The sequence below is a fragment of the Phyllobates terribilis genome, unplaced genomic scaffold (genome assembly GCF_046119375.1).
Source record: "Phyllobates terribilis strain yellow unplaced genomic scaffold, ASM4611937v1 Scaffold_1__5_contigs__length_1240528914, whole genome shotgun sequence".
Lineage (NCBI taxonomy): Eukaryota > Metazoa > Chordata > Amphibia > Anura > Dendrobatidae > Phyllobates > Phyllobates terribilis.
This window is the reverse complement of record NW_027362761.1, coordinates 1,100,739,697-1,100,758,791: the sequence shown is the minus strand read 5'-3', so window position 1 is coordinate 1,100,758,791 and position 19,095 is coordinate 1,100,739,697. Positions and strand designations below refer to the sequence as shown.

Below are 19,095 nucleotides of genomic sequence, written 5' to 3'. Positions count from 1 at the left end.
AATTGATCACCCCCCGTCCATATTTAATTGATCACCCCCCGTCCATATTTAAATTGATCCCCCGGATCACCCCCCGCCCATATTTAACTGATCCCCCTGACCACATTTAAATTGACCCCCCCATCCTCATTTAATTGATCCCAGACCACCCCCGTCAATATTAAAGTGATCCCCCTGACCACATTTAACTGATTGACCCCCCCAGCCCATAATCAATTGATCCCCCTTGTCCTATTTTATAGATTCCCCCTGTCCACTTTTACTGATCCCCCAGTCCCTATTTATTTGCCTTATCCTCCATCCATATTTAATTAACCCCCTGTCCATAATTAATTGATTGATTCCCCAGTCCACAAATAATTATTTCCCCAGTCCATATTTATTGATCCCCAGTCCATAGTTAATTGACACACCGTCCATACCTATTTATTTGCCTTATCCCCATCCATATTTAATTAACCCACGGTCCATAATTAATTGATTGATTCCCCAGTCCACAATTAATTATTTCCCCAGTCCATATTTATTGATCCCCAGTCCATAGTTAATTGACACACCGTCCATACTTAATTAATCCACCTGACCCACTCAGCTGAGTCCCCCGTCCTTACTTAATTGATACCTAATTGATCCCCGTCCATATTTAACTGATCCCGCGCCGATATCTAATCGATACACTTGCACATCCCTAATTGATCCCCGTCCATACACCTATATATAAATAATTGTGTTTTGTACTTGTATATATATACTGACTGTATCCCCATATTTAGAATGGCGTCCATGTTGGCCGGAGCCGTGCAGTGTACATCTTGCGCAATGTATGTATTCCGTGAGCTACTGCTCGAGGATCCATACTGCTGCGAGAGATGTGAGCATATCATGCACTTGGAAGCCCAAATCCTGGATCTAAGTGCTCAGATAGCGATACTGAGGAGCATCGACAACATGGAACGGAGTTTGCTGCTCACCGAGCAGACACTCAATGGGTCAATACTGGGGGTGGAGCATAGAGGGGAAGTGCAGGCTGAACAGGCAGGGAGCTGGATAACAGTTAGGAGGGATAGAGGGAAAAGTATAGGAAGGCTGGTTCAGAACCGGCATTATTGGAGCACGACAGGTCCTCTGACCGCCGGGGGAGTGTATGCTCCAGTAATGAGGGGGAGGGGGGAAGTGTAGGGCAGGCTAGACAGGTCCTGGTAGTGGGTGACTCTATTATTAGGGGGATAGACAGGGCAATCTGTCACAAAGACCGGGATCGCCGAACGGTGTGCTGCCTCCCTGGCGCTCGAGTCCGGCACATCGCGGATCGGGTTGACAGGTTACTGGGAGGGGCTGGCGAAGACCCAGCGGTCATGGTCCACATTGGCACCAATGACAAAGTGAGTGGTAGATGGAGGGTCCTTAAAAATGATTTCAGGGATCTAGGTAGGAAGCTTGGGGCAAGGACCTCCAAGGTAGTTTTCTCAGAAATATTACCAATCCCGCGAGCCACACAGGAGCGCCAACGGGAAGTTAGGGAGGTGAATAAGTGGCTAAAGAGTTGGTGTAAGGCAGAAGGGTTTGGGTTCATGGAGAACTGGGCTGACTTCGCGGTCGGCTACAGGCTCTACCGTAGGGACGGGCTGCACCTCAATGGGGAGGGTGCAGCTGTGCTGGGGAAGAAGATGGCTAATTGGTTGGAGGAGTATTTAAACTAGAGACGGGGGGGGAACCAAGGAAATAGGTGGGATATGAGGCAAGCAAGGGGGAAGGGGAGAAGTGAATATAACGAGGGCGGAGAGGGGGGTGGGGATAGTACAGTTAGATCATTAGAGAAGAATAGGATGCAAAATAACACAAAAATTTTATCTTGCATGCTGACCAACGCAAGAAGCCTGACCAATAAGGCGGATGAGCTGCGGGCGCTTATATCGGAGGAGAGGTATGACATCGTAGGTATAACAGAGACTTGGCTAGACGATAGCTACGACTGGGCGGTAAATTTATTAGATTATAGTTTATTTAGAAGGGACCGGAAACAGGGAAAAGGCGGAGGAGTCTGCTTATATGTAAAGTCATGTCTAAAGCCCAGACTAAGGGAAGATATAGGAGAGGGAGAAGAGGGGGTCGAGTCCATGTGGGTAGAGATAGAGGGGGCAAAAAATAATAATAAAATATTACTGGGGGTCTGCTATAAGCCACCCAATATAACAGAGGAGAATGAGAACCTGCTATTAGGACAAATAGACAAAGTAGCAAAACATAATGAAGTGATAGTAATGGGGGATTTCAACTACCCGGATATTGACTGGGAAACAGAAACCTGTAGATCTCAGAAAGGAAAAAGGTTCTTGACAAATATTAAGGATAATTATCTCTCCCAACTAGTGCTGGAACCAATGAGAGGGAAGGCCGTGTTGGACTTAATATTGACTAATAGACCTGATAGAATAACTGAGGTACAGATAGGGGGGCACATAGGTAATAGCGATCATAATATTATCGATTTCAAAATGCCCTTCAGTAGGGTTATCAATAAGGGAACAACAAAAACATTAAACTTTAGGAGGGCGAAGTTTGATCAGCTGAAAGAAAACCTCCAACTTATAGACTGGGACAAAGTTCTTAAACAAAGGAATATGAATAGTAAATGGGAAACCTTCAAAAGAATTCTGAATACTCAGTGCGAGAGGTATATACCGTATGGGAATAAAAGGGCCAGAAATAAGAGGAAACCAATATGGTTGAACAAGAACGTAAAAGGGGCGTTAAATAGCAAAAAAGAGGCATTCAAGAGATTAAAACAGGAAAACAGTAAGGAGGCACTAATGTGTTACAAGGAAAAAATGAGAACTTGCAAAAAACAAATAAAAATAGCGAAGGAGGAAACAGAGAGACGTATTGCTAGGGAAAGTAGATCAAATCCCAAACTGTTCTTTACGTATATAAATAGTAAAAGGACTAAATCGGATAATATTGCACCGATAAAAAGTGATGAAGGCAAAATCATAGAGAACGATGAGGATAAAGCTAATCTATTAAATAATTTTTTTTTCGACAACTTTCACAAAGGAAATAGAACTAACAGGCGAAATGAGAAGTGACAAGCTTAATCCTCCACTAAGTATGACAAATCTAACCCAAGTTGGTGTACAGAAACGCCTCAGTAACATTAAAATAAACAAATCACCAGGACCAGATGGCATACACCCACGGGTACTAAGGGAACTAAGTAATGTGCTAGACAGACCGCTATATCTTATATTTAAGGACTCTGTTTAGACTGGGTCTGTACCACTTGATTGGCGACAGGCGAATGTAGTGCCAATATTCAAAAAGGGAGCAAAAAGTGACGCCGGAAACTATCGGCCGGTGAGTCTGACATCCGTTGTGGGCAAAATTTTTGAAAGCTTCATCAAAGAGGCAATTACGGAGCATCTTGATGCTAATAATCTATTAACCCCGAACCAACATGGATTCATGAGGAATCGCTCCTGCCAAACAAACCTGATTGACTTCTACGAGGAGGTTAGCTCTCGATTAGATCAGGGGGAACCAGTGGATGTCGTGTATCTCGACTTCTCAAAAGTGTTCGATAGCGTGCCACATAATAGGTTGGTATACAAAATGAGAATGATGGGGCTGGGGGAAAATGTTTGCAAGTGGGTAGCTAACTGGCTAAAGGATAGAAGGCAGAGGGTGGTTATAAATGGAATATACTCAGATTGGGTAAGCGTCACTAGTGGGGTACCACAGGGGTCTGTACTAGGCCCATTGTTATTTAATATCTTTATTAACGACATAGTCAACGGGATAAATAGTAAAATATCAATATTTGTAGATGACACAAAGTTATGTAAAACAATTAATACAAAAGAGGACAGTGCAGACCTACAGAGGGATTTGGATAAGCTGGGTAGGTGGAGCATTAAGTGGTAAATGAGGTTTAATGAGGAGAAATGTAAGGTCATACATATGGGAAGGAAAAATGGAAGTCACCAGTACTCACTGAATGGGAAATCATTGGGGAATTCAGAGATGGAGAAGGACTTGGGCAACTTAATTGATAGCAAACTAAATTGGAGTGCCCAAAGTCAGGCCGCTGCTGTAAGGGCAAATAGGGTAATGGGATGTATTAGAAGAGGTATAGCTGCAAAGGATGAGAACATTGTTCTTCCACTGTACAAAGCACTGGTCAGACCACACTTGGAATACTGTGCTCAGTTATGGGCCCCAATATATAGAAAGGATATAAATGAGCTTGAAAAGGTACAAAGGAGGGCAACAAAATTAATAAAGGGAATGGAGGGACTGCAATACCCAGAGAGGTTGGCAAAACTAGGACTATTCAGCCTGGAAAAGAGAAGGTTGAGGGGGGACATAATAAATGTGTACAAATATGTTAGGGGACAGTATAGGGACCTTGTCAGGGATTTGTTCAAAAAGAGGGATATTATGGTAACAAGAGGGCATTCACTACGACTGGAAGAGAAAAGGTTTCGGCACCAGCAAAGGAAGGGGTTCTTTACGGTTAGAGCAGTGAGAATATGGAATTCACTGAGTGAGGAGACGGTAATGTCGGATTCACTAAACCAGTTCAAGCGGGGACTAGATGCATTTTTAGATACCAGGCAGATTTCAGCATATACTTAAAAATAGAATAAAATAGAAAGTTGATACAGGGATTTATTCTGACTGCTGGTTTCAGAGTCGGGAGGGAATTTTTCCTCAGGTGAAGATTGGCTAAATCATTTGGGGTTTTTGCCCTCCTCTGGATCAACTGTAGCAATTACAGAACTAACAGGTCCAACTTGATGGACGCAAGTCTTTATTCGGCTTTACAAACTATGTAACTATGTAAGGAGCTGCTGCATCCCTCTGCAAGACATCTCACAATTTTGGACTTTTCAGAGCCCGTCAAATATCTCTTCTGACCCATTTTGCCAAAGGAAAGGAAGTTGCCTAATAATTAAGCACACCTTATATAGGGTGTTGATGTCATTAGTAAACACCCCTCCTCATTACAGAGATGCACATCACCAGGTTTACTTAATTGGCAGTTGGCTCTCAAGCCTATTCAGCCTGGAGTAGGACAACATGTATATAAAGTATCAAAGTGATCAAAGTACGCATTTGCCTAATAATTCTGCACGCGGTGTATATTTACAGGATGTATTTTCAATAAAAGTTGTGACCAGTCATCTTCCAACTGAAGAGCCTTGTCTGACTATTGTTAGGAAGGTGGGTGGTTGAGTTGTATTTATTTATCTCCACTCCCTCTTTGCTCTGCACTTATAATGTCATGATAGAATCACACTTTTCTCTGCTGTACGTGTAGCAGAGCTCGGAGTACTGAGCTGTGTATAACCCCACCCACACCACTAATTTACAGCTTTCTGTGTACAACCCACTTTGACTAAAAGCTCCTAATTAGTGGTGTGGGTGCAGTTGGACCAGGAGGCACGAGACACCTAGTCTTGTAGTGATAATCTCCTGCTGATAAAACAGTGATTTTAATGAAACAGCAAAACACCCTAATACGTAATATATCGCTGGAATCCAGCTCTCTGCCACTACATTATGCTGCATTCATAATACATATGAAAACATGCTGTCAGATTCCATTTAATTATGTAATTTTATACAGTACATCATTTCCCATTTTATGGGCTGCTTATGTGTGTGTATGTGAATATATTTATGTGTATATGCAAATATGTGTGTAGCTATTTTTTTCTTTTGTGTATCATGCATTTTATGATTTTGAATTGGAATGAATACACACATTTGTATCCTTTTTGCTACCTGAGTATTTACTGTATATATTTAAATGTATTTTATTTACATACGGATATTTTATCAGGGGTCCACTGCAATATAGATGAACATTTCAACCCCCTCATAATATTTTTCCTTTGTAAAAGTACATGGTCATTTTATCCTTTTAACCTCTTATGGAGCGAGCCACTTTTGGGCTTAATGACTAAGTCCCATTTTTCAATTCTGACATTTGTCACTTTATGTGATAATAACTTTGGAATATTTCTACATATTCCAGTGATGCTAAGGTGTTTTATAGTGATACATTGAACATTATGGTAGCAATAAATTTAGGTCAACCAAATTTGCCAAGTTAGCATCTTTTTTCCAGCAATTATTTATTTTGGTAGGATGTTAGAAGGGTTAACATTTTAGCAGCAAATTTACGTTTTTTTATCAATTTTATTCTTTTTAAGGCTATGTGCCCACGATGCTGAAATGCTGCATATTTTTTCCGCTTCTCCCTGGCAGGAAAAACGCATGCGGTTTTTACATGCGTTTTTTCCTCCAGGTAGAAGCGTTTGTCAAGCGTTTTTGCATGCATTTCTGCATGCGGGTTATCAAGCGCTTTTCCAAGCGATTTTAGCATCATTTGGAAAAGTGCTTGACAACTTGTTCACACTATATAAATCCATGCAACCGGCATGGATTTATAGTAGTGTGACCAAGTTAGTTAAAAAAAAAAAGAATAAGAATGGTAAAAAATAAAAAAAAAAGATTATACTCACCTTCTGATGTCCTTCTGGTGTTTTCTCTGCTGCGTCAGGTCTCTTGCACTGCTCGCGGTGGTGTGAAGGACCTGCATTGACGTCATTGAGTCATGTGTCAGGTCACATGACTCAATGACGTCATGGCAGGTCCTTCACAACACCGCGACCCATAGAGCAGACCAGACGGAGAGGAGAAAACACCGGGAGGACATCGGAAGGTAAGTATAATCTTTATTTTTTATTTTAAATTCTTTTTTTTACAGTTTCTATTGTACCCAGGTCTGTATGAGGGTCTCCTCTCCTCCAGACCTGGATACTATCCGCACATTGAACCGTGTGATATCCGCTTGTGCAGATGCAGTGATGCAGATGTCACGCGGTCCAATGCAAGTCAATGGCGGTGATTACGCTGTGTGTCCGCAAAATTAATGGACATGCTGCGGATTTTTGAGCGCAGCATAAATGCTGCGGAAAAATCCGCAGCATGTCCACTGACATTGCGGCTTGTCATTGGGGACCATGGGGGACGGATTACCAAGCGTTTCCCAAGCGTTTACGTTGCGTAAATTCCACAGCATAGACGCTTGGAAAATGCTTTGTGGGCACGCAGCCTTATAATTATATTTGAAGCCACTTTGAGGGGCTTATTTATTAGAAAACCTCAAAAGTGATATTATTTTAAATTTGCACCCTCAATGTATTAAAAACTCCTGTTAGAAAGTTCGCTAATCCTACATGTACTTCATATGAATTAAAAGAAAATAGAATAAAAAAATGAAAAACTATATTTTCTATTAAAATATTGCTTTTCTAATAAAATTTTCATTTTTACAAGGGGCAATAACAGAAAATGAACCCCAGATATTTTTTGAAAATTTCTTTGGAACATGGCAATGCCTCATATGTGATCAAAAACTACAGCTTTGGCACATGGCAAACCTCAGAAGAAAAGGAGCAACATTTGTTTTTTTTTAGTGAAATTTTGGTTGATGTCCTTGAGAAGTTGAAACAGGATAAACCCTCCATCCCATTTTGGAATCTATATCACTCAAGGACGAAGGGATTATAATATTAGTATGTGCATGCAAAAAAATTACATTTTGCCACTAAAATGATGCTTCAACTTCAAATTTTTCATTTTCACAAGAGTTAAAAGGAGAAATTGGACCCCACATCTTGTTATTCAATTTCTCTTGAACATTGATACCCCATAAGTGGCTGTACTACTTTTTGGTCTTGTAGCATATCATGGCATGGATGGGATGGAGTGCTATTAAATTTTAGGGTACAATTTTAGCTTGATAGATTGTTGATGTCATGACTTATTAGCAGATTACCGAGGGTGGCAGAACAGAAAAAAATCCTATAAGTGACCCCTTATTGGAAACTATACAAATCACAGAGTTCATGTAGGTATGTAGTGAGTTTTTGAACACACACGTGCCTCACAGAATTTTATAAAATGGGGCTATGGATAATAAAAAAAAATTACTACAAAAATTTTAAATTGGATGCAAATTTTCATTTTCGCAAGAGTAAAAATGCAGCTCAAAATTTGTTAAGCAATTTCTCTTGAATGCATCAATATATCCTCTGTGCTCGAAAATCACTGTTTTGAAACATCCTGCAGGGCAGTCTGGCTTCAGCTTACAAATACTGATGTAAAATACTGACCAAATACTGAACATGTGAATGTGGCCTAAAAATCTGAATGTGCAGTCGCGGGAGGTTGGAACCCCAATGACCTATTTTAAGGATTGGTCATAATATTGTAACCTAGCCTAAAAAAATGTTATGTTCTGCAGCCTGTGAGGAGCCTGCAAATATACATGAGCTCAGGTGAGATTTTTCTTTCTCACTGGGGATATAATTTCAAGAAATAAGCAATGATATCATATTGCTCCTTCATCAACAATCCATACTGTTCATTTTGCTAATTGTTAGCTGGTAAAATGTGATGATTTTTTGTGTGGCTAAAATATCAAATTAACCATAGTAATAAATAATGAGTGTTTTTACTGACTATACTAGCACAGCACCAAATAACAACAAACGTGAAGCACTTAATTAATTTTGATTGTTGTACCTAGCATTCAGCTGAAGTCATTTTAATATGGATGTAACAAAAATTAAATGTCAATGAACAAATAATCTAACACAAATATCTATAACTCTGTGCAAAAAAAAAAAATCTAGTAATTTATATTTTCATCCAAATCTGTTAAGTCAATTTTTTTTTCATCAGCATTTCCATTACTGTAAATCTAAAAGATAGTTAATTAGTATTCCTGAGACTCATCATAAATTTTATTGGTCATGATTGAATTCTAGCCAAATTTTATGCATGATGCTTTAATACCCAAATCATAAAATCATTCCCAGCAGTTTGATTTGTAGTTCTTCAATAACAGGTTTATGACTTGTATAATATATCTAGAAAGAAAAATGTGTGTCTTTAAAATCACAGGAATATGTGTATGCATTGATCTCGCTAACACTACTTTACCTGCGCATTAAGAATACTGATCAGCCATTCCATCTGGACTTCTGCAGAGTCACAGCACACGTACCTGCAAAGAGATTAGAGCATAAGTGTAAAACAAGATGGAAGGACATAGATTAAAGTCATTTCATATATTGTAAATGCCACCAATATTCAATAAAACAGTACAGCTACAATTTGTGAGCTGTGATTTCAGATGATAGAAATTAAGATATTAAACTTTTCTCTGTTCAGTTTTTGTAGGCCTCATTCTGAACCATGCAAATAAATTCTGCAGTTTGTAATAATAGAATTTGCTAAAAATATTGAAAATTAAAAAATGCATATAAATTAAATAAAAAAATATCACTGTCATCATATTTACCATCTATGTCTATTCTTTTATAACAGTTGTTAGAGGCTAATTTGCACATTTAATAAACAGTTTACAACTTTGTGGTTGAAAATTAGCAAAGATCACTATTCAAACCCCTTTGTCTTGAATCAAGAAAAGAGCAGTTCAGTTATCAAAAATTAGAGATGAGCCAATCTCCCTAAATTAAGGGGTTAGTTGGCCTTAGGCTGCATATCTGCAGTAACTGTTTGTAAGTGCAGACTTGTGAATCCTCACATTGCGTGCACTGCATGCTGTGAGGATTCTCTGGTGCCGTGAATGAGCAGTTATGTGACCACAAATATGCAATTTGGATACTTCTGGCCACATTCAGACCAGACTGTATCAGGCCTTGCTCACTACACTTGCATTGAGTGAAGCTGCCCATCTAGTCGGCACGTTGTCGCATGTATGCAAATCACATACTTGCAGTTGCACACCCGCTATGAATCCTCACAGCACACAGTACGTGCAATGTGAGAACTCACAAGTCTGCAGTCACATAGAGTGACTTCAGACGTGTTGAGTAAGGCTGGACAACCCCTTTGAATTTGGGCAAATTTGCTCAACTCAGGTGCAAGAATAAATTCGGTATGAATCAAATCTGTCTAGAAATGGTTAAAAAAAATAAATTAAGCTGCCATGCTCAACTTTCCTCTTCCCTCCCTATACCTGTCCTGCCACTGCAGGTCCCCATGAAGGTCTTCAATTGACTATTCTTCCTTTTTATTCCACCTCCTTTATTATGGCTGGTTCCGCCATATACTAGGTCCCACGCAGTCACATGGGGTGTGACGCACATCATTGATATTAAAGGGAACCTATCATGTCCTTTGTACTATCTAAACTGCCCCCATTGCATCACTAACATGCTTTTTTCATTAAAATCGGCGCTAATATGTGTAAAAAGCACTTTATATGTTTATATCATACCAGCTCGTTTAGTCATAGGGATGTGATTCAATGCATTTAGTCAGGGTTGGCGCCGCCCATGCCATTTGAATTCTGTTCCCGGCTTGCGCTGATGTCACTATGCTGCGCTTGCTCAGTATGTCATGGCCAGCCACGTTTGTTGATCTGGGAGCGTGCGCTGTGATGAGCGGCTCCCGGCGCGTGCGCAGTGAAGCTGTGTGTAGTTCCCAGCTTCACTGCATGTGGCTGGAGCTGTTCGTCACAGCGCATGCGCGGCTCCCAGATCAACAAGCGCGGCTGGCCATGACATACTGAGCCGGGAACAGAATTCAAATTGCATGGGCGGCGCCAACCCTGACTAAATGCGTTGACTCACACCCCTATGACTAAACAAGCAAGTATGATATAAACATATAAAGTGCTTTTTACACAAATTAGCACCGATTTTAATGAAAAAAGCGTGTTAGTGATGCACATTGCATCACTAGCAACGCAATGGGGGCAGTGTACATAGTACAAAGACATGACAGGTTCCCTTTAAACACATGCGCCGAACCTCCAATGGTCATGGGGATAGCCTGATACAGACTCTGCCATAAATTAGAGGTAGAAGAAAAAGGAGTCAATGGGAAGATTGGGGGAGAGTGGATCTAGCACAAGTATCTGGAGGGCAGAAGAGTGGTGAGTTTAAGAATCTATTATTTCTTTATTTGCCTTCTGGCCCTGAGAATCTGGAAAATGGCAATGGGTGGCCACGATCTTGCAGGATTCACCCCTAAACTTGGGATTAGTTAGAACCTGATTTTTAAGTAAATTCTTAGCAAATCAATTTGGATATTGCTATAAGAAATGTTTCTATTCACAGAATGCAGTCAAAGTAGATCACATCAAGGCTTAAAGTGGTTTTCTGGAATAACTTTTACCTCCCCATTTGCTTCTGTTAAATTAAACTAGTAAACCAATGTCTTGTTCACACTCCCCAGGTCTGGCACTGCCTTTTTACTTTTGTACAAGTCTTTGTTAACAGGCTTTATCACTAATGCCATGACTGTAGCATATGTAAGTGTTGCAGACATTGACTGATTATGCCACCTACTTTGGCAGAGCCTCTGAGCTTTGTAATGGTTTTCAACAGTCACGTGTGCTATAGCCATTACATCACCACTGCCGAATAAAAACAAAGACCGGGGAAGAAGCTGGGATGCAGCACTTGACCTGGAGAGGGTGAGTAAAACTGGAATTGTTATTAAAAATGAGTGGAAATGGTTGGGGAGGGAAAAGTTCTGTACAGAAAACTCCAATAAGAGTGAAAAGATAGCATTGTAGGGAGGTGGGTGATGAGATGGTAGAGACTGGAGCTGTAGTGTCTAAGCGGTTAAACTCCCCAAATCAATCAAAACCAAATAAATGAGCTGGAGCATTAGTTTTTAAACGTGCAATGTGTAAGAGCACGTTCACACTGTGGCCATTTCACAGACAAAACCCAAGAAAAAAAAATTAGCATATACCCTGTAGTAAGCAAAAAAGTAAATAGTAATAGTACATGTAAATAAAATACGGTACTTAGTTAAAAATATTTTGATCAGCGTAAAAGCCATCTCACCGTAACAAGGTGTATCCAATCAGGACAATCCTATCTCTAGTATTAAAACCTCACCGTGTGTCAGCTGACCTCAATGTAGATAAGGGCAGAGCAGGACAGGGGCCCGACTGTTCAGACATCTGCCAATGGGAAACTATATGGATGAAATGCCTAGCTCAAGAAGAGCATATTGGGGGGCATAAGACTATCCTGCTTGGGTACACCTTGTCACAGTGGTATGGCTATTATGCTTTTTTGATCAAAATAGTGTTAATGAAGTATCCTATGTTATTTACATGTGCTATTACTATTTACTTACTTCCTTACTACTGGATATATGTTTATTCTGTTTTTTTTCTTGGGTTATGTTCCAATTAGAAGCTAGCGACAACTTTGATAGTTGACAGGTGGTGTCTGCTGTGTAAGGCTAAGTGCCCACGATGCAGAAATGCTCCGGATTTTTCCTGAGCGTTTCTGCATCTCCCCTGGCAGAAAAAAAGCATGCGGATTGTGCATACATTTTTTCTGCCAGGGACAAGCGCAAGTGAAGTGTTTTTTCACATGCATTTCCGCATGCGGGTTGACAAGCGGTTTCCAAGCGATTTTAGCATCACCTGGAAAGTGCTTGACAACTTGGTAACACTATGCAAACGGCATGGATTTATATAGTGTGACCCCAAAGAATGGTTAAAAATAAAAAAATAAATCTATACTTACCTTCCGATGGCCCCCGGAGTCTTGCTTCACCGACCTGGCTGCCGGCAGATCGCGGTACACTGAAGGACCTGCAGGCGTCAGCATTGCATGACGCGTCACATGACTATGACATCAGTGCAGGTCCTTCAGTCCACCGCGATCTGCTGGCATGGGAGGACGAGCGCAGCGGGGGCCGTCAGAAGGTAAATATAATATATATTTTTAATTTTATTCTTTTTTTTCACAGGTTCTATGGTACCCGGGTCCGGAGGAGAGTCTTCTCTCCTCCACACCCGGGTACCATCCGGACATTGGAACGCATGGAATGCGCATCTACATATACAGTGATGCGGATTTCATGCGTTCCAATGCAAGTCAATGGCAGCAAAAATGCAGCGATTCCGCAAAATAATTGGTAGTGCTGCGTTTTTTTCCTCAATGATAATCCGCAGCGGAAATTTCCGCTGCATGTGCACAGCACATGCAGATTATCATTGGGGAACATGGCAGACCTTCTACTAAGAATTTTTTAAGCGTTTCTGCAGCGTTTTTGCCGCTGCGGAGACGCTTAAAAAGCGCATCAGCCTAAGGCTCACTCCATACACCCACACAAAATATATGTGATAAACATAAATATCAGATGTCAGAAATGGGTTAAATAATAATTTTTGTTTGGCATGAAATAATTGTTCTATATATTTAGATACTGTATCGTGTGGAGGGGCTGCTTTATATGTCACTCTACTAAAATGATACTTGGAGGGAGTTAAGTATTCACTATTGAATAACAGCATTGGTTAAATGTATCCTAAATCCTCATTCCTATGAATGTTTAATAGGTGTGGAGTCATTTTGCCAAACTGTTTAGTGCAAAGGTCTTTAAAATAACAGACTATGTTTCAACTACCGAAATGGGAAAAACCCAGGAGAAAATAATTGTCATATAGGGGGGTTTCCCATCTTTTAAAGCTATGACCAATCTCTAGAACCGTGGTCTTCAACCTGATGCTTTTCAGCTGTGATTAAACTACAAATCTTAGAGCTCGCTCCCACTTGCGATGAAATTGGACGAATGCAGTCCGATAAAAAATCCAGCTCGAATCGGATCGCAATCAGACTGGAAAAAAATTGCAACATACTGCGATTGTAATAGCAAATCGGATCGCATTCAGCAGTAAAAATCAATGGATGCGATTTTAAATCGGACCGCACTCGAGTAATCTGAATGCCATGCGATTTTGTAGTAACATTCTTCACTGTCCCAGGAAATTCCATCACAATCTCACAAAAAATGGATGTAAATAGCATCAAATACGCTGAGAGTAGGAAAAAAAACGCAGAATCGCATTGCAATCGCAGAAAAATCGGAAACAAAATCGCAGAACACTCGTCCAACTCTCCTGCATCAAAATTGGACCAATTTTAAATTCACTTGTGTGTCCCCTGCCATAGTACGAATGGACTAGCAGCAAGCTGTCTGGGCATGCCGGGATCCTCATGCATAGTACGTTATGTGACGAGTAAATGTTAAAAAAGAAACAAAAGGTCAATATATTCTTAAATGCATTTAATTTCTTACCATTGGTGTTTTTCTAGACAAATTGTCAAGCCAAATCTGTAAAATAGTAATAATATTAATAATATTCAAAACATCATTGGTTAGTATAACATGTGATAATATATAGAATATGGAGTGCGTGCAGCCTAAAGTATGGAAAAACTTTCCAATTTGATAATTAAAGAGAATCTGTCATTAGGTTTTTTTCTACCCCATCTAAGAATAAGAGCAGCATAGGTAAGGGTGGAAAACATTATGCCAGCAATATATCATTAATTGACCGCTTGCCGCAGTTTTGATTAAAAAAATGTATCTGCTGCAGGTTTAACAATTCTCTGAATGTTGAGCTCTGTACAAATCCACCCATGCCACTGATTAACAGCTTTCTGTGTACACTGTGCATAGGCAGAAACTTACCAATCAGTGGCGGGGGCTTGGCTGGACTACCTGGCAGTAGGTTTAATAGTCTTCTAGTGATAATCTCCTGCTAATCAGTGATTTTATAAAAATTACACTAAGCAGACCATTAAGTGATAATAGCTAGGATCCGACACTCTTTCTATATATTATGCTCCTCTCAGATAAGGTAGCAAAAATCTTGTGACAAATTCACTTTAAGGATGACTAGTTAAGTTTTTAGAAAAAAACAAATATGTTAATATATACAGATAGCAATCAGAAATCTGAAGATGCAGAATAACTGAAAGACAAAGGATCCGATTAATCACTGCGTTTGTGCCTTTTTTAAAATTTATGGTGTTTTTTCCCTGTTTTTACTTTAATTGACACCTTTTTTAAGTCTGTTTTATATGTATTTTATATATACATGCATATTTATGTTTACCAAGGGGGTTTCCAGATGTTTTAGCTTATTCATCAGCCAATCTTTTTAAATAGGTACATTTTTTTTCACAAATGTACGCCAGACTCCAAGAGTGAATTTCTGTATGCCTCAAATTTCTGTTCAAATTTTGCATCAAATCCATACATGTGACTTTTTGAGCTACAATGAGTAGCAAAAATTGTAAGACAAAATAAAAATCAAGAGCATTTTTTATTTTGTGAAGAAATTCATCAACCACACGTATCATTTTGAAGAATTTAGAGAAAAAAAGGTTTACGAATATCATAAAACAAAAAAAGAACAGTGACTTAAAAAAATGAAAGAAAGAATCAGGACCAAAATATTCAGAGACCGAGAAGGTAAAAAAGGCATGGCTATGAGAGTCAAAGACTAAAGACACATATATTGTTTATGACAATAGATATTATATATATAGATCCCCGCTGACGGATCTTCTGAAAGGGACGAAGTTGGCTATGGCTAAGTGGTCTCCGGAAGCTGAGGTGGCCTTCCAAGAACTAAAACTGGCCCTCTGTAAACAGCCAATCTTGGTGGTGCCCAACTTCTCCAAAGAGTTCGTGGTCCAGATGATCACATCGGATGTCGGGCTGGGAACAGTCTTGTCCCAGTGGATTAACGGAGAGGAACACCCTATAATGTACCTCAATCAGAAGTTGTCCAAGTGTGAGAAGAGCTACTCCATAGTGGAAAAAGAATGTTTAGCCATAAAGTGGCCGTTGGACACTCTGAGGTATTACCTGTTAGGTAGAAGTTTCAGGTTAGTGTCGAACCATGCCCCGCTGAGGTGGATGCGAGAGAAGAAGGGGAGCAATGCCCGAGTAACTAGGTTGCTCCAAGCCCTACAGGATTTTAGTTTTCAGATGGAGCATAGGCCTGGGAAACAGCATGGGAATGCAGATGCCCTATTAAGGGTCTATTGTATGTTGGCGGAAGGTGCCAAGCCCCCTGGCTTTGGGCAGAAGGGGCATGTAAGGTTGCAGCTGTACAGGTCGTGGATGGGAGGTATGTGTCCTCGAGGTACCAAGCCTCGGTGATGTAGGACCCGGAGAAAAGGCTCCGGCACACATAGTGCTGAGAGGTATTTAATGGGCCCGGATTATGGGGCCGGGTTTTACGAGCAGCTGAAAGAGCTGGGTGGGATTGGCTGCTCACTTACCTCCAGTCCAGGTCTTGAAAAACCCTGATTTAAGACAGCTGGGTCTGTCCCATTCTGTCTGTGTGTATTGGAAGGTGAGCAGGCCTAGCATGTGCTGCTCAGACCTGCTCAGGGCAGAGAAAAACACTTGCATTTAAACGGCTGAGGCTGTGCTGTATGGATTTGATATTTTGAGTTTTGTCCTGTTATATCTTTTGTCCTGAAAGAGGCTGTGTTATTTTGTTTTCTGACTGGTTTTTGACACTTAATAAACCATCAGTTTGTTTGAACCTGCGAACTGCATTCCCTTGTGTGAACCACTGAGTTGATCCCTCACAATATATTATATTATTGTATATATATATACAGTATATTATTTTCCCATTGTTTTAGAACAAAGCCATTCACAACCTGTCTCCTCCATACATCTGTGACCTAGTCTCCCAGTACTTACCTGCACGCAGCCTCCAATCCTCACAAGATCTCCTTATCTACTCCCCTCTTATCTCCTCTTCCCACAATCGCATACAAGATTTCTCCCGTGCATCCCCCCTACTCTGGAACTCTCTAACCCAACACATCAGACTCTCGCCTACCATAGATATCTTCAAAAGAAAACTAAAGACCCACCTCTTCAGACAAGCCTACAACCTGCAGTAACCACTTTCCATCATACAGCTGCACGACCAGCTCTACCCTCACCTACCGCATCCTCACCCATCCCTTGTAGATTGTGAGCCCTCGCGGGCAGGGTCCTCTGTCCTCCTGTACTAGTTGCTAACTTACATTGTTCAAAATTATTGTAATTGCTTGGTCTTTGCATACCCCTTTCATATGTAAAGTGCCATGGAATAAATGGCGCTATAATAATAAATAATAATAGTTCATGTTAAAATAATATAAACCATATTCTGTTACAATCTTCAGCACTAGAGGTTGTCATCTTTACAAACCTTGTAGGTGGTTTCAGTTTCTTCCTCACTCCTAGGTATACTTTGCAGGGCATCACAGGTAGCTCTTTATCTGGCTTGATGCTCTAAAATAAAATAAATATGTAATATTATACAAAATATATAACGATAGCGGTCATATTTATTTGAATGCTGCTTTATAATTACATTTTGCCACGTAGTTCTCTCATGTACTCTGCACATTATGGGTTCAAGAACAAGAGCAGGAGATGATGCAATAATGATGCGACCCGTCCATGTTGCTTTTTTTTTCACCATATGTGGGTGTTAAGAATTATGTACAATGATGTATTTTGATTGAATGTTTTTTCACATACTTATAAGACATTAGTAAAGAAGAGGTATTTTTTTTTCTAAACACAGCACCCCTGTTGCCTACAGACCATGTCCTGTACTGAAGCTTAAAGGAGTTATCCAGGACTGTTTAATTTTTTTACTACGGGCCTAAAATCTAACAGGCAGGTAATTTCTGACTACCTGCCTGCTGTGCATGGTGCCAATCTTTGCCGACACAATGAGATCACAAGTGGCTTTTGCTGGCGATTCAGCAGCATGTCGACAGAGCAGCGGCTCCTCTTCCATGCCTCTTCCTTTCTGCTCGGTTGATGGGACATGACTGAGGATATCATGCTGACAATCAGCAGTCACGCCCCTTCGACAGAGCAGCCGAGAAGAAGACAAGCTGCTCTGTTAACATTGAGCAGCTGAATCACTGTCAGGAGCGGTCTCACCGGTCTGTGCCGGCACAAGGTAGAACAGGTAGGTAGTTGCCCAGGTCAGTTTTTAGGCTCACAGTAAAAAAACCTGGACAACTCCTTTAAATCAGGGAAAAATCTGCTCAACCAAAATTTGGTCGCGGGGCCATTTCATAAATAATTAAATGATGGAGGCTAAAATGCTGAAATATTGCTTTATATGTTTGGCACCATTAGTTAACATGCAGCCTCTATGTCTCAGGTAAGAAAGGTCTCTAGTTGGGATCATTCCTTTACTAATTAAGCATTTCAGTTTCCTGTTTGTGGGTAATTTCAGTAGATTGGAAAGCAAAGATTGTTATAGGAATATTTGGAGCAACTCTTCTAAATTTTTTCCTTAAAGGTAATCTATTAGCTGTTTTTTGCTATGTAAACTGAGGACAGCATTAGGCAGGGGTTAAAACACTGAACGCAACCATGTGTCACAAGTCTGGCTGTGTGGAATTATTTACTTAGATTAAAGCTTTAATCACCTTGTGATGTAATATTGCTGAGACTAGCTGGCCATGTGCTTGCAAGTCTGATTTCACCCCCTTCTGTGATAAGCAGCTCACTGTTTATAGCTTTGTACACTGAGAGTCTGGTGTGGGCGGGTCTAGCTTTCTTAGCTCTGCTGCATTGCTAAATCTAAAAATTCTGATAGTCTGATAGTGTCAGAACAACTGCACCCAGTAATCTAAGTAATAAATCTTTGGAATCAGGGTCTCTGCTCCTATATTATGCTGCTCTCAGATGAGGTAGCAAAAACCTGCTGACAGATTCCCTTTAAATGGATGAGTTGGGAATCCCCCATAAATTGCTACATTTAAAGGGAATTCCATTTTTTTGTCATCCCATCTGAGTGCAGCATGATGTAGGAACATAGACCCTGATTCCAGGGATATGTCACTAAGTTGTATGCTACCATTTTGATAAAGTCTTTGTTTTCTCGGCTGCAGATCTAACAGTCATCTGAATCCTGATCTCTGTTTGACTCCACCCACACCACTGTTTGGCAGGTTTTTTTGTGTGTACACTGTGCATAGACAGAAAGCGGCAAATTTGTGGTGGTGGATTGAGGAGGGGTTATACAAAGCTCATGAATAAGGAGGATCTCCTTACATATAATTGCTTATAAAACTGTGATTTTATTGAAACTACAGCAATCAGCCCAGTAAGTGATACACTACTACAATCAGGGTCTGTGTCTCTACATTTTGCTTCTTTCATATTAGGTATCAAAAACTTGGTGGC

At 40.4% G+C, this 19,095-nt stretch overlaps 1 protein-coding gene across 3 annotated transcripts in view; it reads right to left on the bottom strand.

The window, feature by feature from the left end:
- Nucleotides 1-19,095, bottom strand: part of ARAP2 (ArfGAP with RhoGAP domain, ankyrin repeat and PH domain 2) — a 593,408-nt gene that overhangs the window by 45,561 nt on the left and 528,752 nt on the right. For all 3 annotated transcript variants that reach the window (XM_073646261.1, XM_073646254.1, XM_073646276.1), the window contains 3 exons: nucleotides 17,090-17,172; nucleotides 14,158-14,193; nucleotides 9,019-9,082 (listed from right to left, as the gene is read on the bottom strand). In XM_073646261.1, coding sequence (XP_073502362.1) covers nucleotides 9,019-9,082; nucleotides 14,158-14,193; nucleotides 17,090-17,172 — 183 coding nt within the window. The remainder of the gene's footprint in view (nucleotides 1-9,018; nucleotides 9,083-14,157; nucleotides 14,194-17,089; nucleotides 17,173-19,095) is intronic.